Source organism: Myotis myotis, unplaced genomic scaffold (assembly GCF_014108235.1).
Source record: "Myotis myotis isolate mMyoMyo1 unplaced genomic scaffold, mMyoMyo1.p scaffold_m19_p_2, whole genome shotgun sequence".
Taxonomy (NCBI): Eukaryota; Metazoa; Chordata; class Mammalia; order Chiroptera; family Vespertilionidae; genus Myotis; species Myotis myotis.
The window spans coordinates 100668908-100690937 of NW_023416324.1; the positions used below are offsets into that span (position 1 = coordinate 100668908).

At 39.7% G+C, this 22030-nt stretch overlaps 1 protein-coding gene across 1 annotated transcript in view; it reads right to left on the bottom strand.

The window, feature by feature from the left end:
- Nucleotides 1-12129: 12129 nt before the first annotated feature.
- LOC118676260 (sulfotransferase 1C4-like) overlaps nucleotides 12130-22030 on the bottom strand; it is a 37899-nt gene continuing 27998 nt past the window's right edge. The window contains exons 6-7 of the mRNA XM_036349863.1: nucleotides 21506-21680; nucleotides 12130-12424 (exon numbers count right to left, since the gene is read on the bottom strand). Coding sequence (XP_036205756.1) covers nucleotides 12312-12424; nucleotides 21506-21680 — 288 coding nt within the window. The 3' untranslated portion in view covers nucleotides 12130-12311. The remainder of the gene's footprint in view (nucleotides 12425-21505; nucleotides 21681-22030) is intronic.

Here is a 22030-nt window from a genome sequence, read left to right on the forward strand (position 1 = left end):
TAACTTTTTTGCATTTGCCTGCTGGCCATTGGCATGTCTTCTTTGAAATATGTCTATTCAAATCCTCTGCCCATTTTTAAATCAGGTTGTGGGTTTATCTTGTTGTTGTTGAGATGTATGCATTTTAAAGTATATTTTGGATATTAACCCATTATCAGATGCATGATTTGCAAATCTCTTCTCCAATTCGGTAGGTTTCCTTTTTATTTTGTTGTTGGTTTTCTTTGCCATGAAGAAGCTTTTTAGTTTGATGTAGTTCCATTTTTTTTTTTGCTTTTGTTTTACTTGCTGTTGGAATAGAAGCCACAAAACATTGCTAAAACTGATATGAAGGATCTTGCTGCTTATGTTTTCTTCTGTTTCTTTTTCACTGCTTTAGGTTTTCAGGTCTTTAATTCAGTTTGAGTTAATTTTTGTGTATGGTGTAAGATAGTGATCTAATCTTATTCTTTTGATTGTGGCTGTCCAGTTTTACTAAAACCATTTATTGAATATCCATTGTATATTCTTGGCTCCTTTGTAATAAGTTGGTAGTCTGTATATGTGTGCATTTATTTCTAGGCTCTTGATTTTGTTCCATTAATCCATGTGTCTGGGTTGTTGTTTTTTTTCAACCAATACCATACTGTTTTGGTTACTATAGCTTTGTAGTATAGTTTGAAATTAGGAAGTGTGATATCTCTGGCATTGTTCTTTTTTCTCAGGATTGCTTTGACTATTTGGGGTCTTTTATAGTTCCATACAAACTTTAGAATATTTTTGTTCTATTTCTGTAAAAAATGCTGGTGGGATTTTGATAGGGATGACATTGATTCTGTAGATAGCTTTCAGTAACATGGCCATTTTAACAATATTGATTCTTCCAATCCATGAGCAAAAAATAACTGCAAATTTTTTTGTGTCTTCTTCAATTTCTTTCAACAATGTCTTATAGTTTTCAGTGTTCAGATCTTTTACCTCTTGATTAAATTTATTTCTAAGTATTTTATTGCAATTGTAAATGGGATTTTAAAATTTCTCTGATTTCCTGTTGTTGGTGTATAGAAACACAGCAGATTTTTGTGTATTGATTTCATAGCCTACAAGTTTATTGTATTTGTTTATTAGTCCTAACAGCGTGTGTGTGTGTGTGTGTGTGTGTGTGTGTGTGTGTTTGTGTGTGTGTGTAATCTTTAGGGTTTTCTATATATAAAATGATGTCATCTGCAAATAGTCATTTACAGACAGCTTTTGTTCTGTTTTGCCAATTTGAATAACTTTTGTTTTGTTTCTTCCTTGCCTGATTGCTCTAGCTAGGACTTCCAATAGTATGTTAAATAGTAGTGGCAAGGGTGGACATTCCTGTCTTGTTTCTAATTTCAGAGGGAAAGCTTTTTTGTTTTTCACCCCTGAGTCTGATACTTGCTGTGGATTTGTTATATATGGCCTTTGTTATCTTGAGATACATTTCTTCTACACCCACTTTGTTGAGTTTTAGAAAAATCATAAATGTATACTCAATTTGTAAAATGCTTTTTCTGCGTATATGGAGATAATCATATGATTTTTATTTTTCATTTTGTTAATGTGGTATGTCACCTTAATTGAATTGCAGATATTAAACCATCTTTGCATTTCTGGAATAGAGCTCACTTGATCATGTGGCAAGATCCTTTTAATGCATTATACTCAGTTTACTAATATTTTGTTGATAATTTTTGCATCTAAATTTACCAGAGATATTGCTTGTATTTTTTTTCTATTTTCCTTATCCTGCCTCTTTATTATTTGGGGAAGAGTTTGAGAAGAACTGGTATTAAATCTTCTTTAAATATTTGTTGGAATTCACCAATGAAGCTGTCTTGTTCTAGACTTTTTTTTGAGGCGGGGGAGGTTTTTCTTTATTACTGTTTCAATCTCCTTGATAGTGAACAGTCTATTCAGGTTTTGTACTTTTTCATGATTCAGTCTTGGAAGGTTGTATGATTCTAATACTTTACTTATTTTCTTTCTTTTCCTTCCTTCCTTCCTTCCTTCCTTCCTTCCTTCCTTCCTTCCTTCCTTCCTTCCTTCCTTCCTTCCTTCCTTCCTTCCTCCCTGCCTCTTTCTTTCTTTCTTTCTTTCTTTCTTTCTTTCTTTCTTTCTTTCTTTCTTTCTTTCTTTCTTTCTTTCTTTCTTTTTTCTTTTTGTGTATAGTTGTTTATAGTAGTCCTTTGTATGATCCCTTGTATTTCTGTGGTATCCATAATAACATCTCCTCTTTCATTTCTGATTTTAGTTATGAGAGTCTTCTCTCTTTATTTCTTAGTGAGTAGCTAAAGGTTTACCAATTTTGTTTATGTTTTCAGAGAACCAGCTCTTAGTTTAATTAATCCTTTTATTGTCTTTTCAGTTTCTATTTCATTTATTTCTACTCTGATTTTTATTATTTTTTTCCTTTTACTACTGAGTTTGGGCTTTGTTTGTTGTTCTCTTTCTGGTTCCTCTAGGTATAAGGTTAGATTGCTTATTTGAAAATTTTCTTGTGTCTTGAGGTAGGTCTGTATTGCTATGATACCATATTTGCTGAATACTATAGTATGTGCAATGTCAATTTTTCTTTTTTCTCTATGTGTGTTTTAAAAAGTTCTTTGCTTTCCTCATTGACCCAACAGTTGTTTGGTAGCATGTTATTTATATTCTACATTTTTTTGTTTTTTCTAGTTTTCTTCGTATAGTTGATTTCTAGTTTCATACCTTTGTAGTCAGAAAAGCTTCTTGCTAGGATTTCAATCTTAGATTTATTGAGACTTGTTTTGTGTTCCAACATATGGTCAGTCTTTGAGAATGTTTCATGTGCACTTGGTAAGAATGTAAATTATGTTGCTTTTGGATGGGATCTTCTATATAGATTGATTAAATCTATCTGGGCTAAGAATGTCATTTAAGGTTTACTTTTCAGGTCTTTCTGTCTAGATGATCTGTGCATTGAGTTTCTGTCAATTTCTTCCTTTAAGTCTGTTAATATTTGCTTTATATATTTTAGTGCTTCTATGTTGGATATGTATGTGTTGATAAATGTTGTCATCTTGTTGAATTGTCCCTTTTGTCATTATGTAATGTCTATCAGTGTCTCTTGTTACCTTTTTTGTCTTGAAGTCTATTTTGTCTAATATATGTATTGCTACACCTGCTTTCTTTTGGCTACCATTTGTTTGGAGTATCATCTTCCACTTAATTTTGAACCTTTATCTTTAGAACTGAGATAAGTCTCCTGCAGGCAGCATATAACTGGGTCTTGTTTTTTAATCCATCAAGCTACTCTATGTTGGTGAGTTTATTCTATTTACATTTAGTGTAATTATTGATATGTACATTGAGGGCCTACTGCTGAAATTTTACTGTCTGTTTTATATTTTCTCTTTATCTCCATTGTTTTTTCTTTTCATGTTTCTGTTTGCCATTATAACTTGGTGGTTTTCTATGATGTTTTTCTCAGTCCTTGTATTTTATAATTTGTGTCTCTGCTGTAGATTTTTGTTTTGTGGTTAGCATATAGTTTGTATGAAATGTCTCATAACTAAAAATGTTCTTTCTCTGCTGATAGTATTTTATCTTTACTTGCCTATTATAAGTTCTGTCCTTTTCTTCATCCCTTTTTATTTTTTGTTGACACAAATTATCCCTTTTATGTTGTAAATTTATTACCAAATTGAAGTAACTATTTTTTTTTTAGTGTTTTCTTTTTCCTTTTAACTTTTTCATTGTTGTTAATCCTCACTTGAGGATATTTTTTCCATTGATTTTTTTAGAGAGAATGGAATGGAGGGAGGGACCAGCAGCACAATCACATCTTTACAATATTTGCTTAAAGGAAAAAAGTTAAGTAACCAAATGAGCTATATAACTCAATATAGTTTATATAAATTAAAAACTATACAAACTCAAGCAAAAATATTCACTTTGTAAAAACACATACAACCCAAAATATATGTATTAAAAATCATGATTTCTATGGGAATGGATATAAAGATAAAAAACAAGAGAAGCCTTGTATGGAACTCAACCCTTCTATCCCCCATGTGGCTTATTCCACCTTTGCACTTCCCATCATTTCTAGGACTATTGAAAAGAGTCTTATTATAGAAAATGCATGGATGGTAATCATTGAATTGGTAGGTATTATCATTGAGAAGATCACTAGACAGTCCAAATTTTTACATTTCCACTAGTCTCATTCATAACCTGTGGAAAGTAGTGATGAAGAGAAACAAGAATTTTTCTTTCCTGGATCCCCTGGATCAAGGGCATATGCCATGAATACTGCTTCTGAGTTTGGTTGCCTATTCCATGCCTATTCCATTTAGAATTCCCCTTAGTATATAATGCTGTGCTGACTGCCCCCCCCCCAACCTATGCTGGCATATTTTTATGTGAATATGTGGGAACATACAGGTTATGAAAAGTACTATACAAATGTAAGGCATTATTACCAGGTCTCTGCCATATTACTACTCCATTTTCCAGCATTTATTGCTCTCTCAAGTCATAAGACGATTGGGGAAATAATAAGATAATGCCTGGGAATTGAACAATCCTTAAAAACACCCTTTTAATTTTTGTATTATCTTGTTGCTCTGAGACCAGAAACAGGAGACATCAAGCCTCTGCCCCACCCCAGGCCTTCACCACACTATTGTCAGTGTCCACTGGTTATGCATATATGTATATGAGTTCTTTGGTAAATTTCTTCCCATCTCCACCCCTTCCCCTCTGAGATATGTCAGTCTCCTCCATGCCTATTTTTTTTCCATCAGTTTGTTATATTCATTAGATTCCACATATAAGTGAGATCATATGGTGTCTTTCTCTGACTGGCTTATTTCACTTAGCATAGTAATCTCCAGGTCCATCCATGCTGTCACAAAAGGTAAGATTTCCTTTGGTATTTTTTTATGGCCATGTAGTATTCCACTGTGTAAATAAATGTACTGTAGCTTTTTAATCCAGTCTTCTGCTGATGGGCACTTAGGCTGTTTCCAGATCTTGGTTATTGTAAATAATGCTGCTATGAACATAGGAGTGCATATATCCTTTTGAATTGGTTTTTTGGTATTTTTAGGATATATTCCTAGAAGTGGGATCACAGGGTCAAATCGGAGTTTCATTTTTAATTTTTTGAAGCTCCATAATGTTTTCCAAAGTCGCACCAGTCTGCATTCCCACCAACAGTGCACTAGGGTTCCCTTTTCTCCACATCCTCACCAGCACTTATTGTTTGTTGATTTATTGATGGTAGGCATTCTATCAGGTGTGAGGTGATATCTCATTATGGTTTTAATTTATATCTCTCTGGTGATTAGTGACATTGAGAATTTTTTCATATGTCTCTTGGCCTTCTCTTTGGAGAAGTGTCTATTGAGGCCCTTTGCCCATTTTTAATTGGATTATCTTCCTGGTGTTGAGTTGTATAAGTTCTTTATATATTTTGGAGATTAACACCTTATTAAATGTATCATTGGCAAATATGTTCTCCCATGCAGTGGGCTCCCTTTTCATTTTGTTGATGGCTTCTTTGTGCAGAATATCCCCAGGACTTTTTAAGACTACTGTGAGATAAGCTCTTTTGTTGACATTCTGGTACATTCTTCAGCTCATCCTCAAGTAGAAGTGAATGTTCAATTGTTATTAATTCATGTCATCTAGCCTGGCTTATGTCACAGGCTAGAAACATGCACATTCAACCTTGAAGAGACAAAATATCTGGGGAAAATTTTCTCTCCTGGAAGCATCCACTGCTGTCCTATCCCTAACCCCAGGGATGGGCCTAGGTGACATTGGGAAGCCAGGTAAAAAAAAAGAGGCTACTGTAAATTCCTTTTCTTTTAGATTATTATTATTTTTAAAGTGTGACAAAAATCCATAAGTATTATTAATTGCATTGAAAACAAAATGTTCTTCAACTCTTTTTTTTAATCCTCACCAGAGGATATTTTTTTCATTGATTTTTAGAGAGAATGGAAAAGAGGGAGGGACGGGAAGAGAGAGGTGGGGGTTGTGGGGAAGAGAGAGAGACATCAATGTGAGAGAGACACATCAGTTGGTTGCCTCCCACACGTGCCCCAACCAGGGCTGGGGAATCAAACCCACAACCCAGGCACGTGCTCCTGAATGGGAATCAAACCTGCAACACTTTTGTGCATGGGCCAAGGCTCCAACCATTGAGCCATTAAGGCCAGGGCAACTACTCTTGATATCTAGCTTTACTTCTCAGGGTTCTATGCAGAAAGCCAGAGAATTCCAGCCAATTGTTTTCACAGTTTATTAAATTGCTTATTCTGAGCAACTAAGAAGTTATTTTTTTTTTCAGCATATTCAACCCAACAGCCACTAGTTGGAAACCACTGCTCTAAGTGGACAGTTAGGTGGAACTATGTCTTTAAGAGAAAGGCCTGATGAGGAGTCTTTCTGGACTTTTCCTTAAGGCAGAGTTTATAGCCTGGTTCTCATAGCCATGAAAGTAGTATTAGTTTGCTTTTTCTGGTTCTAGCTCTGCATTTGAGTTTCAGCTCATTGAGGGCAGAATTTAGAAATTTCTTACCTGTATTAGCTACTATGGCCAACACCTAGTGATAGGAATTAAGCAAAAATGGAAACAAGATTTACAATTATTTGTTACTAGAGGCCCAGTGCACGAAATTCATGCATGGGTAGGGTCCCTAGTGGCTGCTGGCCAAGGCCAGGGCCTTTCTTTGTTCCGCATCACTCCCTGGTGGTCAGAGCACATCATAGCAAGTGATCGAACTCCCAGTCTCCTGGTCGAATTCCTGAGGGGACACTTTGCATAGTAGGCTTTTATATATAGAGATATGACCCCTGACCCAAGCACCTGAAGGGCAGGGACTGTGTCTAATTCCTACTTGCCTCTTTAGCACTGCATCTACAATGTCCGTTGTGCCTCATTATCAAAAGTATTATCTTAGGCAAGTATCCTCAAGTTCTTTTTGACCTGCCTTACAGCATCCATGGACATAGAAGCCTCTGATTATATAAGCTTTAGCCACCACAGCCAGAGGAGTCCTGGTACAAGGAAGGCTGCAGTACTTTTCCAAGTTTAACTCGGAGATGAGGAACACAATGTGGATTAGACCTTTAAAAGCTCCACCTGCCAGATTAAGAGAGGTTTTACATATTGCCGACTGATCTACTCTCTGTCCCTGGAAGGGTTCTGGTCCTACTTCCTGGTTTATGTGACCCACAGGGCAGACATGAGTGGAACCTGACTCACTCAGGATCTTTTAGTGCTAACCTAATAGTTTGGACTCTCTGAGAGCAGCTTATATACCCATTTCTAGTTTAAAGTTTACAATTCTATAAATAGAAGCAGGAACAAATTTTACTGCTTATTCAGATTTGTGATTATATTTTGCAAAGAACTTGGACATTCATCAAAGAGGAAAACTATAATTTTACTCAATGTGAAATGAGAGCAATCTTTGACTCTATCTCAGGGATGAATTTCTCATTGGCAGACTCTTTTCTCCAGCAACCTATGACATCAGGCCAACCCGGACAATGTAGCATTCCCAGACAAAATCAGATAGGAGATCAGATATCAAGATAAGTATTGGGAAAAAAAAGAAATCTGAGGAAGGTAGATGGGGTGATGACATCTTAGACTTAAGTTTTTATGTTCCATTAATCTTCTGTAAAAAAAAATCTTTTATAAAGCAATAACATTTGTCTGTAATGTGTTTGTGATCATATTGGCCTTTCCTAATTTTTTCAAATAAATTTATCAACCAGATAATATTTTGGCTTTAAGAGGAGGAACTAATTTCTCTAAAGTGATAGTAATTCATTATACTTATTTTAGAGTGTTACTCTACCCCCTCAAGGTAGGAGGTTACCAGGATTAATTGGTTGATTGATTAATTTAATTACATATTGAACATAGGCAAAAGCTTTTGCCAGACCCTGTAATAACATGATGGCTTCTTCCATTTGATGGCAGTGTTGAGCCCATTCACATGTCCAACTTTGTCCAAGACACTCTTTGTACTCTGGATATGTCAGCTATGTCATCCTGGTGCTTTGTCCTCCCCCTATTTTTTTTTCTTTTTTTTTTATCGTTGAATTTCTAGGTACCAGGTTTGGTCTGTGCCTCCTCCACTCTGCCACACAGCTAATTGAATGGGGTGGGTGGTTATCTGGGGGCAGGCTGGTCAAATTCTCTCCTGGGCATTGAGGCAAAAATACAGAAAGAAGTTGTCAATTTGTCCTGATAATAGCCCATAAAGGTAACTAGTGAGAAGGCAGAAAATAGAAGAAAGAAGATTCTCTTAGTATCCTATATGTGATCTCTTATTGTTCCATTCTAAGACAACAACAACTGTAAAATAAGACAAAAATGGTCCTAGCCAGTTGCTAAGTGAGTAGAGTGTTGGCCTGCAGGCTGCAGGATCTAGGGTTCAATTCCAGTCCAGGGCACATACCTCCATTGCAGGCTTGATCCTCGGCCCTGGTCCAGGCAAGTGCGGGAGACAACAAATCAATGTTTCTCTCTCTCTGTCTTTTCCCCTCCCTTCCACTCTCTAAAATTTAGTGGGTAAAAAATATCCTTGGGTGAGGATTAACAAAAAAATAAAAATTAAGAAACCAAAAACCCAGACAAAAATGAATCTAAAAGCTTTCTTTCTCTCAATGGACTGGAATTCCTATTTGTTCAAAAGTTAGTGAAAACTATTTCTCTTTTTGCCTTGACTTTTAATAAGCCCAGAGTTGATTATGACCAACCATGGGAACTTTTAAATAGTCTTTGTTTTGGTTGTAACTATCTCTTGCTATACATTATGCCTTTTGAACTTTTATTAAAACACACTTAGTAATATTTTACAAACAACTACTCACATGTGGAATCTGAACATCATATAGAAATATGCATTGTAGGAATGTGAGTGCAGGTTACAGTGGGGAGTTGTGCCTATAGGAAACTGGCAGTGACTCTTGCCAAGCAAAGGGAAGGATTTAGTGGGAGATATGAGGAAATATGACAGTGGTAACAGAAAGTTTCCTGCAGACTAGAGAGACTTCTATCTGCAACCCATAGTTTAGGTCAGCTAAGATTTCAAAAAGTACATAGTTGAAGCATGATAATGGTATACATTTGTAATCTAGGACCGATACCATTTGAGCCACCAAACTTATATGCTCTCCCACAGTTCTCATTCAGATATTGTTCCCATACCTCTGTACAGGTTTTGTTGTATGTATAATTACAGAATTGGGCAGCATGGAGAGTCCAATTTCTTTTCCTGTTTTCTAATGTGCTTTTCCTTCTCAGTTCACAGCTTTTCTTAGACGTTTGTTTCTTTGGAAATGCCTAATCATAGCAGGTGTTAGTGTCCTGCCAAATCCCCTGGGGTGGTGCTTCCTGGTTAGGATGGTATACCCATCGCCCAGCTACTGCAGGTGCTTCAGCTCATGGCTCAGTTCATAGCCTTCAGCTACTTTGCCTCAAGGTGCCTGGGAATTAAATTATAACCCATTACTCCCCACACTGGGATATACAGTCTCAAAGCAGCACAGCTTCTGCAGCTCCTCTCCTCATCCCCATCTCCCCACTCCATGTTGTTTTCTTGTGTGACTCCTTGCATTCTTTGTCATGCTTACCTCACTCCTCAATAAATCACAGTGTCCAGGAATATTTATCTTAGTTTCTGTTTCCAGGGAACCTGCCTAAGAAATTGGTAACCTGCCGCTTGAAGGAAAAAAATGAATACTTCAAAGTAAAAAATATTTTTCCTCTTATTTTGGACTTTTCCTCTAATTCAAGATACTAGCCACAGCTTTTGAACTTTAAGAGCATGAGTGACTAATGTTGTGTTTTATTCATTTTGAATTAACTAGTATCTGTTATGGAAAGAGACCTTGCATTTTGGCCTTAGAGGTAGGGTAGGAAATAAGATAGAGATGCTTCTCTCTCTCCTAAATATAACTTCACTTCCTTTGGGCTTTGTTATTGAAGAATTATTCCATTGGGTCTTGAAGGATTTCTGGAACTATGTGTCCCTGAGGTTTTAGAAATACAGTTGACCTTTAAACAATGCAAGGGTCAGGGGTGCCAACCCCAGCGCAGTCAAAAACCTGCATATAACTTTTGACTCCCTCCGAAGGTAACTATGAACCGCCTACTGTTGACTGGAAGCCTTACTAATAACATAAACGTTCAATCAATGCATATTTTGTATGTTACATGTTATTCTTCCAATAAAGTGACCTAGAGAAAAAATGTAATTAAGGAAATCATACAGAAGATTAAATATTTATTTTAAAAACTGGGTATAAGTGGATGTGTACAATGCAAACCAGGTTTGTTTAAAGGTCAACTTTAAATTATTAAATAGGCACTTTTGCACTTTGGGGTGATGGGAAGATAGGAATGCTGACTGTGCTAAATGTGGTACATGTACTTATGGCTAGGGAATGGGTTGTTGTGAAATACCCACAGTGTCATGTTCCTATTTTCCTCAGTTTTTCTGTGACTCTATACTATGTGGCTTTGTTTCTCTTCTCTATGATCCTGCTGCATCTTTCAGTCTATGTTAGTATCACAGTTTGTTTGATAATACAGTTCACCTGTGCCATGCTACAGTTTCCGACTGTTAGGGGAAGAACATGCTATAAGAATAGAGTCTTAGTTGTTTAATAAGTTATTCACTATATTAACCATAGAAAAGAGATTATACTTGCAGACCCTGGGAAACTGGGAGACGTGTTGAAAGAAGTAAAACAGGGCTGTAAAGATAAGGTGGCCTCGAAGCCCAGATGGGTCCATTACTCTGAAAGAAGACACCTTTTTATTGCAGATCAAAGAAAGGACCTAGGGTCCCAGGTTCGATTCCAGCCAAGGGCACATGCCCAGGTTGCGGGCTCAATCCTCAGTGGGGGGCGTGCAGGAGGCAGCCAATCAATGATTCTCTCTTATCATTGATGTTTCTATCTCTCTCTCCCTCTTCCTTCCTCTTTGAAATCAATAAAGAAATATACTTTAAAAAAAAAGAAAGGACCTATCTGAAGGGAGACATGTTCTGGTGCTAATCTTTGCAGTGTTCCCAAGCTAATCTTTGCAAGAACAATGATAGAAAACAGACCCTGGGAACTCACTAGTTTTAAATTTTTCCCCACCCTCTAAGCTTACATAAGGGCCGTTTTGAAATGAAATGTCAGAACAATTTCTTTCAGGGTATTATTCTTGCTGCTCTCTCGGATTGCTGGCCATCTGAATAAAACACACCACAAAGATTCAACCTTGTCTCTACTTATTGACTTGTGTACTGACAGGCAGCAGGCCCCTTTCCTGTCTAGTTTCACTACTGGCTGCACCTTGTTGTTGGCATCTTTTGATGCTCTCCATTTCCCAGCATGAATAAGGCACTCAATATATGTCTGTCATCAAATGAATGGAGTTGGCCTTTTTTCTAGGTATGATTGTATTGTACAGAACTTTTGAAAGAAACATTTCAATTCAAAGGAAATTATAATAGAAGATGGAAAGAGGATATATAGAAAGAACAGAAATTATACTAGAGACCTGGTGCACGAAATTCATGCATGACAGGGGGAGGGGGTTCCACTCAGTCCAGCCTGCACCCTCTCCAAACCAGGACCCCTTGGGGGATGTCCAACTGCCTAGTTTAGGACTGATCCCCAGGACTGCTGGCTCACAATCCCTCACCTTTTTTGTGTGCGTTGATATGTATGAGTTCTTTATCCCCAGGGTCTCACAATCCTTGACCGCTGGCTCCTAATCGTTCACCTGCCTGCCGACCTGGTCACCCTTAACTGCCCCCCCTGCTGGCCTGGTCATCCCTAAATGCCCTCCCCTGCCAGCCTGGTCCTCCCAACTGCCCCCCTACTGACCTGGTCGCTCCTAACTCCCCCCCTCACCTGGTGGCCCCATTCAGCCTGCTGTTCAGTCATTTGGCCATCCCTCACTAACCCCCCCGATGGCCTGGTCATAGGCAGCCATCTTGTAAGGGTGTGAGGGTTAATTTGCGTATTACTTCTTTGTTATATAAGATATTACATGTTGGTATATTGAAATTAATCTAAACACGAAAAATCTGCAGAGAGAGAGAAGGAAAATGCTGACTATTGATACTGGATAAATGAAGTCTCATTGGGGTTAATTCAAAAAAGTAAATCATAAATTTAGGAATAAGAATATCCAAGTCATTGTTTAAAACCCTTACATAAAGTCACGTAAACCATTAGTGGTGTTTGGAAACAGAGTTCTCTTCTACTTCACTCAGGCTGGCGAGAGAGTAGGTCTTATTTCCATGCTCTGATTTCTAGAGCTCCATGCAGAATGACAGAGAGGTATCAGCCATATTTTTCTCATAGTTTTCATTTAATTGCTTGTTCTGAGCTTCAGTTAACTGATTTTTCCAATCTCCAGTGACTCCTAAAAAGAGTAATGTAAAACACATTCAATAATACTTTTATGAACTTTGACCATTTTGCGTTTAAGTAATCCTTTTCCTCTCAGTACTTAAAATCCTTACCTAGACATTAGCTCATTGTCCTCCTGACACTGAATGAGAAATAATATTACCCATGGCACAAGTGAGGTACTTGTAAATAGAAAACTTTATTCTGAAACATTTGGGGAGGGCTGAAATCTAGATCATGGGTTGCCTAATTCTCTGCATTACACTCTTGAGCTCTCTAATCTACCAGTACTTTGTGAACCCTTAGTACATCTAACATTCTATTTAAGTTAACTGGATCTAATTTTCTTAGCTTCTCTTTACCGATCACTGGAGCACTGATATGAGTGGCTGCATCCTCAGAGCACTGTCTGCTCCTCTTATCTGTAGCTTTAGTGCAGGCAAAATTCATAGTTAAATACAAATGAGAATTCTCCTTTCTAATCTAAATGATCATTGCTGTTGCCCTAGCTGGTTGCTCAGTGGTTAGAGTGTCAGCCCACGGACTGAAGGGCCCCAGATTCGATTCTGGTCAAGGGAACATACCTCAGTTGCAGGCTCCCTGGCCCCAGTCAGGGCATGTGTGGGAGGCAATCAATTGATGTGTATCTCTCACATCAATGTTTTTGTCTGTCTCTCCCTCTCCCTTCTACTCTCTCTAAAAAAATAGATCAATAGAAAAAATATCCTTGGGTGAGAATTAACCAAAATAAATAAATAAATAATCATTGCTTTAATATATAAGTAAATTAAAGCAATCCTATCTAATAAAAGCCTAATATGCTAAGTGTCCGGTCATCCAGTGGTCAGTTTAACCAATCAAAGTGTAATATGCTAATGATATGCTAAGGCCATTCAACTGCTTCTTATGACATGCACTGACCACCAGGGGGTCCAGCTTGCTGCTGGGTCCAGCCGATTGGGACTGAGTGAGAAGGGCTGGACATGCCCTGGAGCCCTACTGTAATTCCTCCCTGGCTGGGGAACCTCCTGTGTCCCTCCCCGGCCCCTATCATGCACCAGAGGGGTGCAGACCATGGCCCAGAGGGATGCCTCAGCCTGGCCTGTGCCCTCTCGTAATTGGGAACCCCTCGGGGTATGTCAGAGAGGTGGTTTTGGCTCGATCCCACAGGCCAGACTGAGGGACCCCACTGGTGCACAAATTCGTGCACTGGGCCTCTAGTATAATATACTAGTAAAGGAGTGGTAGGGTTGGTTAATTTTGTTTCATGCTTATGTAATAGAGAATTTATATTTTTTACCTTCAATAGCTAAAAATGGTCAGAGAGACCATAGAAAGCTATTTCTCTTTTGATTACTCTATATTGTCTGATTTATTTATGCTTTTATATTTGTGCAATGTTATTTTCATGTACAAAGTGTCAATTTGCTTAATTTTCTAGGTTTAATAAATTATATGATTTATCAATTGTCCTACAAGAAAATTAGGTGACCAAGTGGCATCAGCAAATTGGTAGAGGAGATACCAGCCTTCATCAACCCACAAAAACTAATAATTAGACAGCAATCCATGAACAAAAATAGACCTGGGAAGGCTTCAAGTGTCTAATTTAGAACCTGAAACAACTCAGTGGGGAAAAAACAAGAGCATAACCATACAGAAAGGATTGCTGAAGAGATTGACATAGCTGACATGTTTGGAGATGGCTAGGAGCAAAGAAGGGTGAGGCTATCAGTATTAAACACACAGTGGATGTCATTGTGGTCCACAGTGGCCTGCTCTGGAGAGGGCCTGGTACTCTTTGCCACCCTGAAGCCTTAATAATCTTGTGACAGGTACAAACACCCTGTAGCTTTCACAGAGGAGGACTCCATAGTATTTGTCAGCATGGACTCCAGTGGTTTGCTCTGTGAACAAAACTGGCAATTTTCCCACTGAGATAAGCAACAACCATCACCACCACAGAACCCTCTAGAGAGGGAGACACTACTATGTGCCCTCTTCTCCAAGAAGGAGCCACTGTTGCGCTGCTCTGAGACCATGGCCTTCACTTACCTCAGCCCCATGCATGCACTGGACCCCAGGGCCCAAGACACCCCATGCATGCCCACTCTCCATATCCAGGCCCCACAACCATTTCACATGTGCCTGAATTGCAGACTCTGGCTCCATGACCCCTTTATTAGCAACCACACCAGAAATACTGAAATCACCAATACAGCAAGTGCATCCATGCCCCAGACCTCAGGGCTGTAGCTGATTTGCATGTACTTGCAATCTGTACTCTGGCTCTACAACTATTCTCTGTGAGTGCCCACACCTAGACCCCTGAAGCCACCATCACAGTAGCCCTGAACCCTGGAGCCATTGCAATCCTGTAAGGTCCCACACTCTAATCCCTGGTCCCATGGTTGCTCCCCTATAGGAGAAAAAGAGATCAGGAGGACCTCAGCATCCTTTGCAACAGCTCGTGCTGCTGTGACCACCTGCCCTCAGAAATGCTGGGACCTCTGCAATCTTCACTGATGCTGACCCAGTTGATGGAATGCCACAAAGCCCACACTGCTGTGCCCTCCCTGGAGCCAGAATTGCTGCAGCTCACCCAGTCAGTGAACCCACACCCACCCATAGGTGAAGGTCTTTCCTTATTGAAGCCAAATCACGAAGTATGGAAGAATGACTACATCAAATGTGCAGAAATCAACACAAGGTTACAAGAAACATGAAAAATCAAGGAAACATGACACTGCCAAAAGAACACAATTGTAACCTACTCCAAAGGAATGGAGATCTGTGAATGACTGGATCAAGAATTCAAAATAGGGGTTAGAGAGCGACCAAAGGACTTGTATGCATGCATATTAGCATAACCAATGGACACAGACACTGGGGTGGTGGGGGCTTGCCTGGGGTGGGAATGGCTGGGGGCAGGGGCTCCAATCAGGGAAAAAGAAGACATATGTAAAACTTTAAACAATAAATAAAAAGAAAAGAGGAAAAACATTCAAAATAATTATTTTAAGGAGCTCATTAAGCTACAAGAGAACACAGACAACTCAAGGAAATCAGGAAAACTATACATGAACAAAATGAGAATTTAAACAAATAGAAATAATAAAAAATAATCAAATAGAAATTCTGAAGCTGAAGAATACAATGAATGAAATGGGGAGAAAATAGCAGATTTGATCAAGCAGAAGGAAAAATCTGAGAAAACAAAGACAAGCTACTTAAATTACCCATTAAAAAAGCAAAAAGAAGAATTAAAAAGAGTAAAGAAAGTCTATGGGATTTATGGAACACTATCATGAGGGCTCATATACAAACCATAGAAATAACAAAAAGAGAAGAGAAAGGGGAAAAGAGCTTACTTAAAGATATAATGGCTGAAACTTTAAAAACTGAGGAGAGATATATACATCCAGGGACATGAAGCTCAAAAGTCCCTAAACAGGTTCAACCCAAAAGAGTTCCTCACTGAGACACAGTGTAATCACACTGTCCCAAAACAAAGATAAATAAATTTGAAGGCAACAAGAGAAGAGAGACTCTTCACATACAAGGAATCCCAATAAAACTATCAATAGACTAGAGACCCAATGCACGAAACTCATGCACGGGTGGGGTCCCTAGGCCTGGCTGGTGATCAGGGCCAAGTAGGTTCCCTCCTCCCTCCCACCTCCTTCCCTTGCTGCCAGTGTCCACCACTACCCACCCCCAGTTCCCCATCCCAGCTCAGGGCCAACCCCGATCAGGTGATCGGAGCCTGCTGGCTGCGGGGAGAGACCGGGAGGTTGGCTGGCAGGCCCCATCAGCGATTGGGGCCTGCAGGCTGGAGGCAGCTCCTGCATTGAGCGTTTGCCCCCTGGTGGTCAGTGCGCATCATAGCGACTGGTTGTTCAGTTGTTCTATCTTAAGGGTTGCTTAGGCTTTTATATATATAGATTTCTTAGCATAAACCTTGCAGGCCAGGAGTGAGATAATATATTCAAAGTGCTGAAAGAAAAACATACACCTGTTAACCAAGAATATTTACCTGCAAAACTGTCCTTCAGAAGTGAAGGAGAGAGACTTTTCCAGGCAAACAAAAACTGACAGTGTCAGTCACTACTAGACCTGCCATACAAGAACTGCTAAATGGAGTTTTTCAAGGTGAAACACAAAGGTGTTAATTTGTAACATGAAAACATGTGAAAGTAAAAACTCACTTGGAAAACTTAGTCTCTAGTCAAATTTAGAATATGGTTAACCCCAGAACACCATGGGTTTGAACTGCACAGTTCTACTTATACACAGATTTTCCCCTCAATAAATATGTACAATACTGTAAATGTATTTTATTTTCCTTTGTGACTTTCTTAATGACATTTTCTTTCCTCCAGCTTACTTTATACTAAGAATACAGTATATAATACATATAGAAAATATGTTACTCAACAGTATATGTTACTGGTAAGGCTTCTGATCAACAGTAGGATATTAATATTTATGTTTTGGGAATCAAAAGTTATATGTGGATTTCTGACTGTGTAGGGGGTTGGCACCCCTAATTCTCCATCTAGTTTAAGGGTCACCTGTACTTTAAAACTGGAATAGTGGTGTATAAATCATCTTTAAACCAGCATAAAGGTTAAAAACAAAGTATTAAAAATAACTGTAGCTATAATAATTTGTTAATGGATACAATATAAAAAATATGTAAACTGTGACATCAAAGAATGTAAAATGTGGGGGTGGGAGTAAAAGGGTAGAGTCTTATATGCAATTAAAGTTAAGTTGTTATTAGCTTAAAATAAACTCATATCTTACTCATATCTTATGTAAGCCTCATGGAAGCAAAGCAAAACACTACAAAAACAATCAGTCACAAATTAAGATAGCAAGAGAGGAAGAAAGGAGAAAACTACAAAATATTCAGAAAATAATTAATAAAATGGCAATAATAAGTCCTTATGTACCAATAACTTTTAATAATGTAAATGGTTTGCCCTAGCTGGTTTGGCTCACTGGATAGAGCATTGGCCTGGGGACTGAAAGGTCCCAGGTTCAATTCCGGTCAAGGGCATGTACCTTCGTTGCAGGCACATCCCCAGTAGGAGGTGTGCAGGAGACAACGGATCGATGCTTCTCTCTCATCGATGTTTCTAACTCTCTATCCCTCTCCCTTCCTCTCTGTAAAAAAATCAATAAAATATATTAAAAATATATATAATGTAAATGGTTTAAATTCTCCAATCAAAATAAATAGAGTGGCTGAATAAACAATAAGCAACCTCAGCTTTAAGGAATAGGTTGAAAATGAAGGGATGGAAAAAAAATTCCATAAAAATGAAAACCAAAAGAGAACAGAAGTACTTAGACCAGATAAACTTTAAGTCACAAACTGTCACAAGAGACCAAGAAGATAAAAGGATCAATTTATAAAAAGGACATAACAATTATAAATATACTAGAGGCCTGGTGCATGAATTCATGCATGTGTGGGGTCCCTCGGCCTGGCTGGCGATCGGGGCCGATTGGGGGGACTGACCAGCCACGGGGAGAGACTGTGGCAGGTTGCAGGGGCCAGCTAGCTGGGGGGAAGGACTGTGGAAGGTTGGCTGGCTGCCCCAATCCCCCTTTGGGGCCCATCAGGGGGGCCGGCTGGCCTGGGGGAGGGACTGCAGAAGGTTGGCCAGCAAGGGAAGGGGACCATGGGAGGTTGGCTTTGGGAGTGCACTGACCACCAGGGGGCAGCTCCTGCATTCAGTGTCTGTCCCCTGGTGGTCAGTGCACATGATAGCAACTGGTCAACCAATTGTTCTGGTGGTTCGGTCGTAACCATTGCTTAGGCTTTTATATATATACTAGTGGCCCAGTGCATGAAATTCGTGCATGGGGGAGGAGGGGTTCTCTCAGCCCAGTCTGCACCCTTTCCAATCGGGGACCCCTTGCAATCGGACATCCCTCTCGCAATCTGGGACCACTGGTTCCTAACCGCTCACCTGCCTGCCTGCCTGATCACCCTGAACAGCCTCTGCCTGCCTGATCACCCCTAACTGCTCTCCCCTGCCGGCCTGATCTTGCCCCCAATTTCCCTCCCCTGCAGGCCTGATCTTGTCTCCAACTGCCCTCCCCTGCTGGCCTGATCTCACCCCCAACTGCCCTACCCTGCCAGCCCGATTGCCCCTAACTCCCTGCCGGTTTGATCTCCCCCGTAACTGCCCTCCCCTGCTGGCCTGATCACCCCTAACTGCCTCTGTCTTGGCCCCCACCACATGGCTTTGTCCAGAAGGAAGTCAGATGTCTGGAAGATGCCCTCCCCTGCTGGCCTGATCTCACCCCCAACAGCCCTCCCCTGCCAGCCTGGTTGGCATATTACCCTTTTATTAGTATAGATAGACTAGAGGCCCAGTGCACAAAAATTCATGCACTCGGGGTGGGTGGCTGGGGGGGTGGGGAGGGTCCTTCAGTCCAGCCTGCACCATCTCATAATTCGGGGCCCCTTGGGTAGGATCCCTAGGCCTGGCCTTATATCAGGGCCTAGCAGGGCTTTCCTTCCCCCAGCTGCAGGCACCTGGACCCACCCCCGCCGCTGCCACTGCTTGCCATCTGTGCAGTGCTGCCCGCCCCCTCCCCTGCCACTGATGGCCTCCCTCTGCAGGCAACAGGCTGGGGTGCGATGGCTTGGCTGGCCTGGGCTTCCCTCTTTCTTTGCTGGGGGGAGGGAGGGCAGCCCTGCAAGGGGCCGTCTGCCTACCTGATCTCCCCTAACCACTGGCCTGCCTACCTGATCACCCCTAATCACTCTGCCTGCCTGCCTGATTGCCCCTAACCTCTTGCTTGGGGGCGGTGCCAACCTGGCAAGGGGCCGTGGTGGTCTGGTCTCTGGTCATTCTGGTCGTGATGCCTGGCCTTTTATTAGTATAGATATTCACCCAACATCATCAGAGCATTTAAATATATAAGGCACATACTAACTGATCCGAAGGGAGACAGACAGTAATACCTCACTTTTAACAATGGATAGTTTATACAAGCAGGAAATAGATAAGAAAACAATGAACTTTATATCAAATGGAATATATATATATATATATATATATATATATATATATATATATATATATATCATTCCATCCAGAAGCAGCCAAACAGAACACTCTACAGCAGGGGTCCTCAAACTTTTTAAACAGGGGGCCAGTTCACTGTCCCTCAGACCGTTGGAGGGCCAGACTATAGTTTTTAAAAAAAGTATGAGCAAATTCCTATGCACACTGCACATATCTCATTTTGAAGTAAAAAAACAAAACGGGAACAAATACAATATTTGTATTTGCATGTGGCCCGCGGGCCGTAGTTTGAGGACCCCTGCCCTAGATCATATGTTAGGTCACAAAACAAGTCTTACCACATTTAAGAAGATAGTGGGAGCCGGCTATTTATATCCCATGAGGACCGCTGCCCTGGGCCCCCACTAGCCAAACCTGCCTCTGGGGCTCTCTCTGATCTTGCCCACCCCTGATACCCCAACTTCTCCCTAACCTGCCTTTTCAGCTGCACTCAGATGGACCTGGCATGGTATTCACCAGGTTCATTTCTGGACACCAGTTTTACTCCTTTTGCTGCTTCACAACCAGTCTTGAGCGAAGAAGAAAACCTGAAGAATATTACTGCATTAGACCTATAACTGATATGCTTAATGCTGATCCTGGTTCCAACTGCTTTTATACCTCCCTGCCAGATTAATCTTCTTAAAGCAGAGATCGGATAATGTCATTCCTCACATCCTTTGAGTAGAAACTCCTCAGCTTGGCTTTGAAGCTCACATTTCCCAAATGGACCACATGAAGAGATAGAAAACAGGAGACTCTCAGCACCACAACAACCTTTCTGATCAGTGGGATGATAGCCAGACAGAGCTCCGTTAACCCGGGAATGTGACCCACCTTTGCTGGGAAAATGCCATGATTAGGCTACTTGGAAGCGGGGACCTAAGTGTGAAGGACTGCCCAGTCCAGAGTAAAGGTAGGTATGTGTTGAATGCACTGGAGAGGCAGAGGGTGGAGGTACAGCCGCTGGGATGATAGAAAGCTGGCTGTACTGTCTATCATCCTGCAACCCCACGAATCTTTGGTGAAAATATTAACGTCACAAAGTTCTTGGCAGGCATAGAATTCCAGTGGAAACTAGTGAAGAGATCTTATGCATCTGATGTCCATATTAGCCCGTGCAGAAAAGCAGGACATCCTAAGGAAACTAACCTCGAGGAATTCTCAGAAATCTCGAAGCGGGATCTGAACTCTCATAGTCCCTAAAATAAATAGGTGCTGGCACCATGTTCCCCTCAATCTCTGAAGGGCGGGGAGGTCCCAGTTCCATCCGGTTTACACGAGTAGTAGTATTAGGATGAAGGTAGCTTATTGTCAAAATTTTTTTAAAAAAAGAAGATAGAAATCATGTCAAGTATTTTTTCCAACCACAATTGTATGAAACTAGAAAACAATAATTTATGGGTATTTCACAAATATTTGAAATTTAAAGCATACTTCTGCACAACTGATGGGTCAAAGAAGAAATCAAAAGGACATAAAAATATCTTTAAACAAATGAAAGTGGAAACACAACATACCAAAAACTACAGGATGCTGCAAAAAAACACTTCTAAGAAGAAAGTGCACAGTGTGATAAATGCCTACATTGGGAAACAAAAATATATCAAATAGGTGACCTAATTTGACATCTCAAGAAGCCAGAATACTAGTTTGAGAGAAATACTAGCTTCCCAGAGATTAAAGACTTTACTTGAGAAATAGTTTTGGGTCAAATACATTTTTGAAGCTCTGAGTTAACAAAATTAAACAAATTTCTTCTCAGAAAATGTAATATGTTCATGTGCTTTAAAGGGGGCAGTGTATGTTTAAATTTGTAGTTTCCCACATTTCTCTGTGAAACATGCAACATGGTCTAGGTCCCTTAATAAGGCTTTGAAGAACTCACTTCAGAAAACACTGTACATAGTGATTCACTGAGCTTGAATGTTAGGAAACCATTTTATAAATTGATAATGTTTTTCTTTTTATCAGAGGAAATACAAAGTGCATTTATACATCACCTTTTCTCATGAATGGAGAAAGACGATGATTCATTTTAACATCATTTATGTAGTTGGTCATGGGGTTCCTTTTCATTACATCAAATGAAGTGTTATAGACAATTTTGTCTAAAATCTCTTCTTTTAGGTTCTTCCCCAGGAATTCCATAACTTTTCTAATTTCACGTTTTGGGTCCTATGGGGGAGAGTAGAAGAAATGTAGTAGATGTTTTTTATATCTTAGGAAAAAAATGTAACAACGAACAAATCTTAAAGAATTAAGCATTGGAATAATGGTTAAACCATTTAAAGATCTATTAGTTTATGTTTAAAAGTAATTCTAACAACAGTAATTCCACATTTAAATTTATGAATGTAAAATCAATAAGCTTGTACATATAAAGTGCAATTGTATTAAAACCAATTGTGTTTCATATTGTGCTATAGCTGATGCTAAGAGAATAGGCTGAAAATTGTTTTATTTGGGAAGGTTATTATTTTCCTTCACTTTTACAGGTAGCAGATAAGAAGTTATTTGAGAGAACA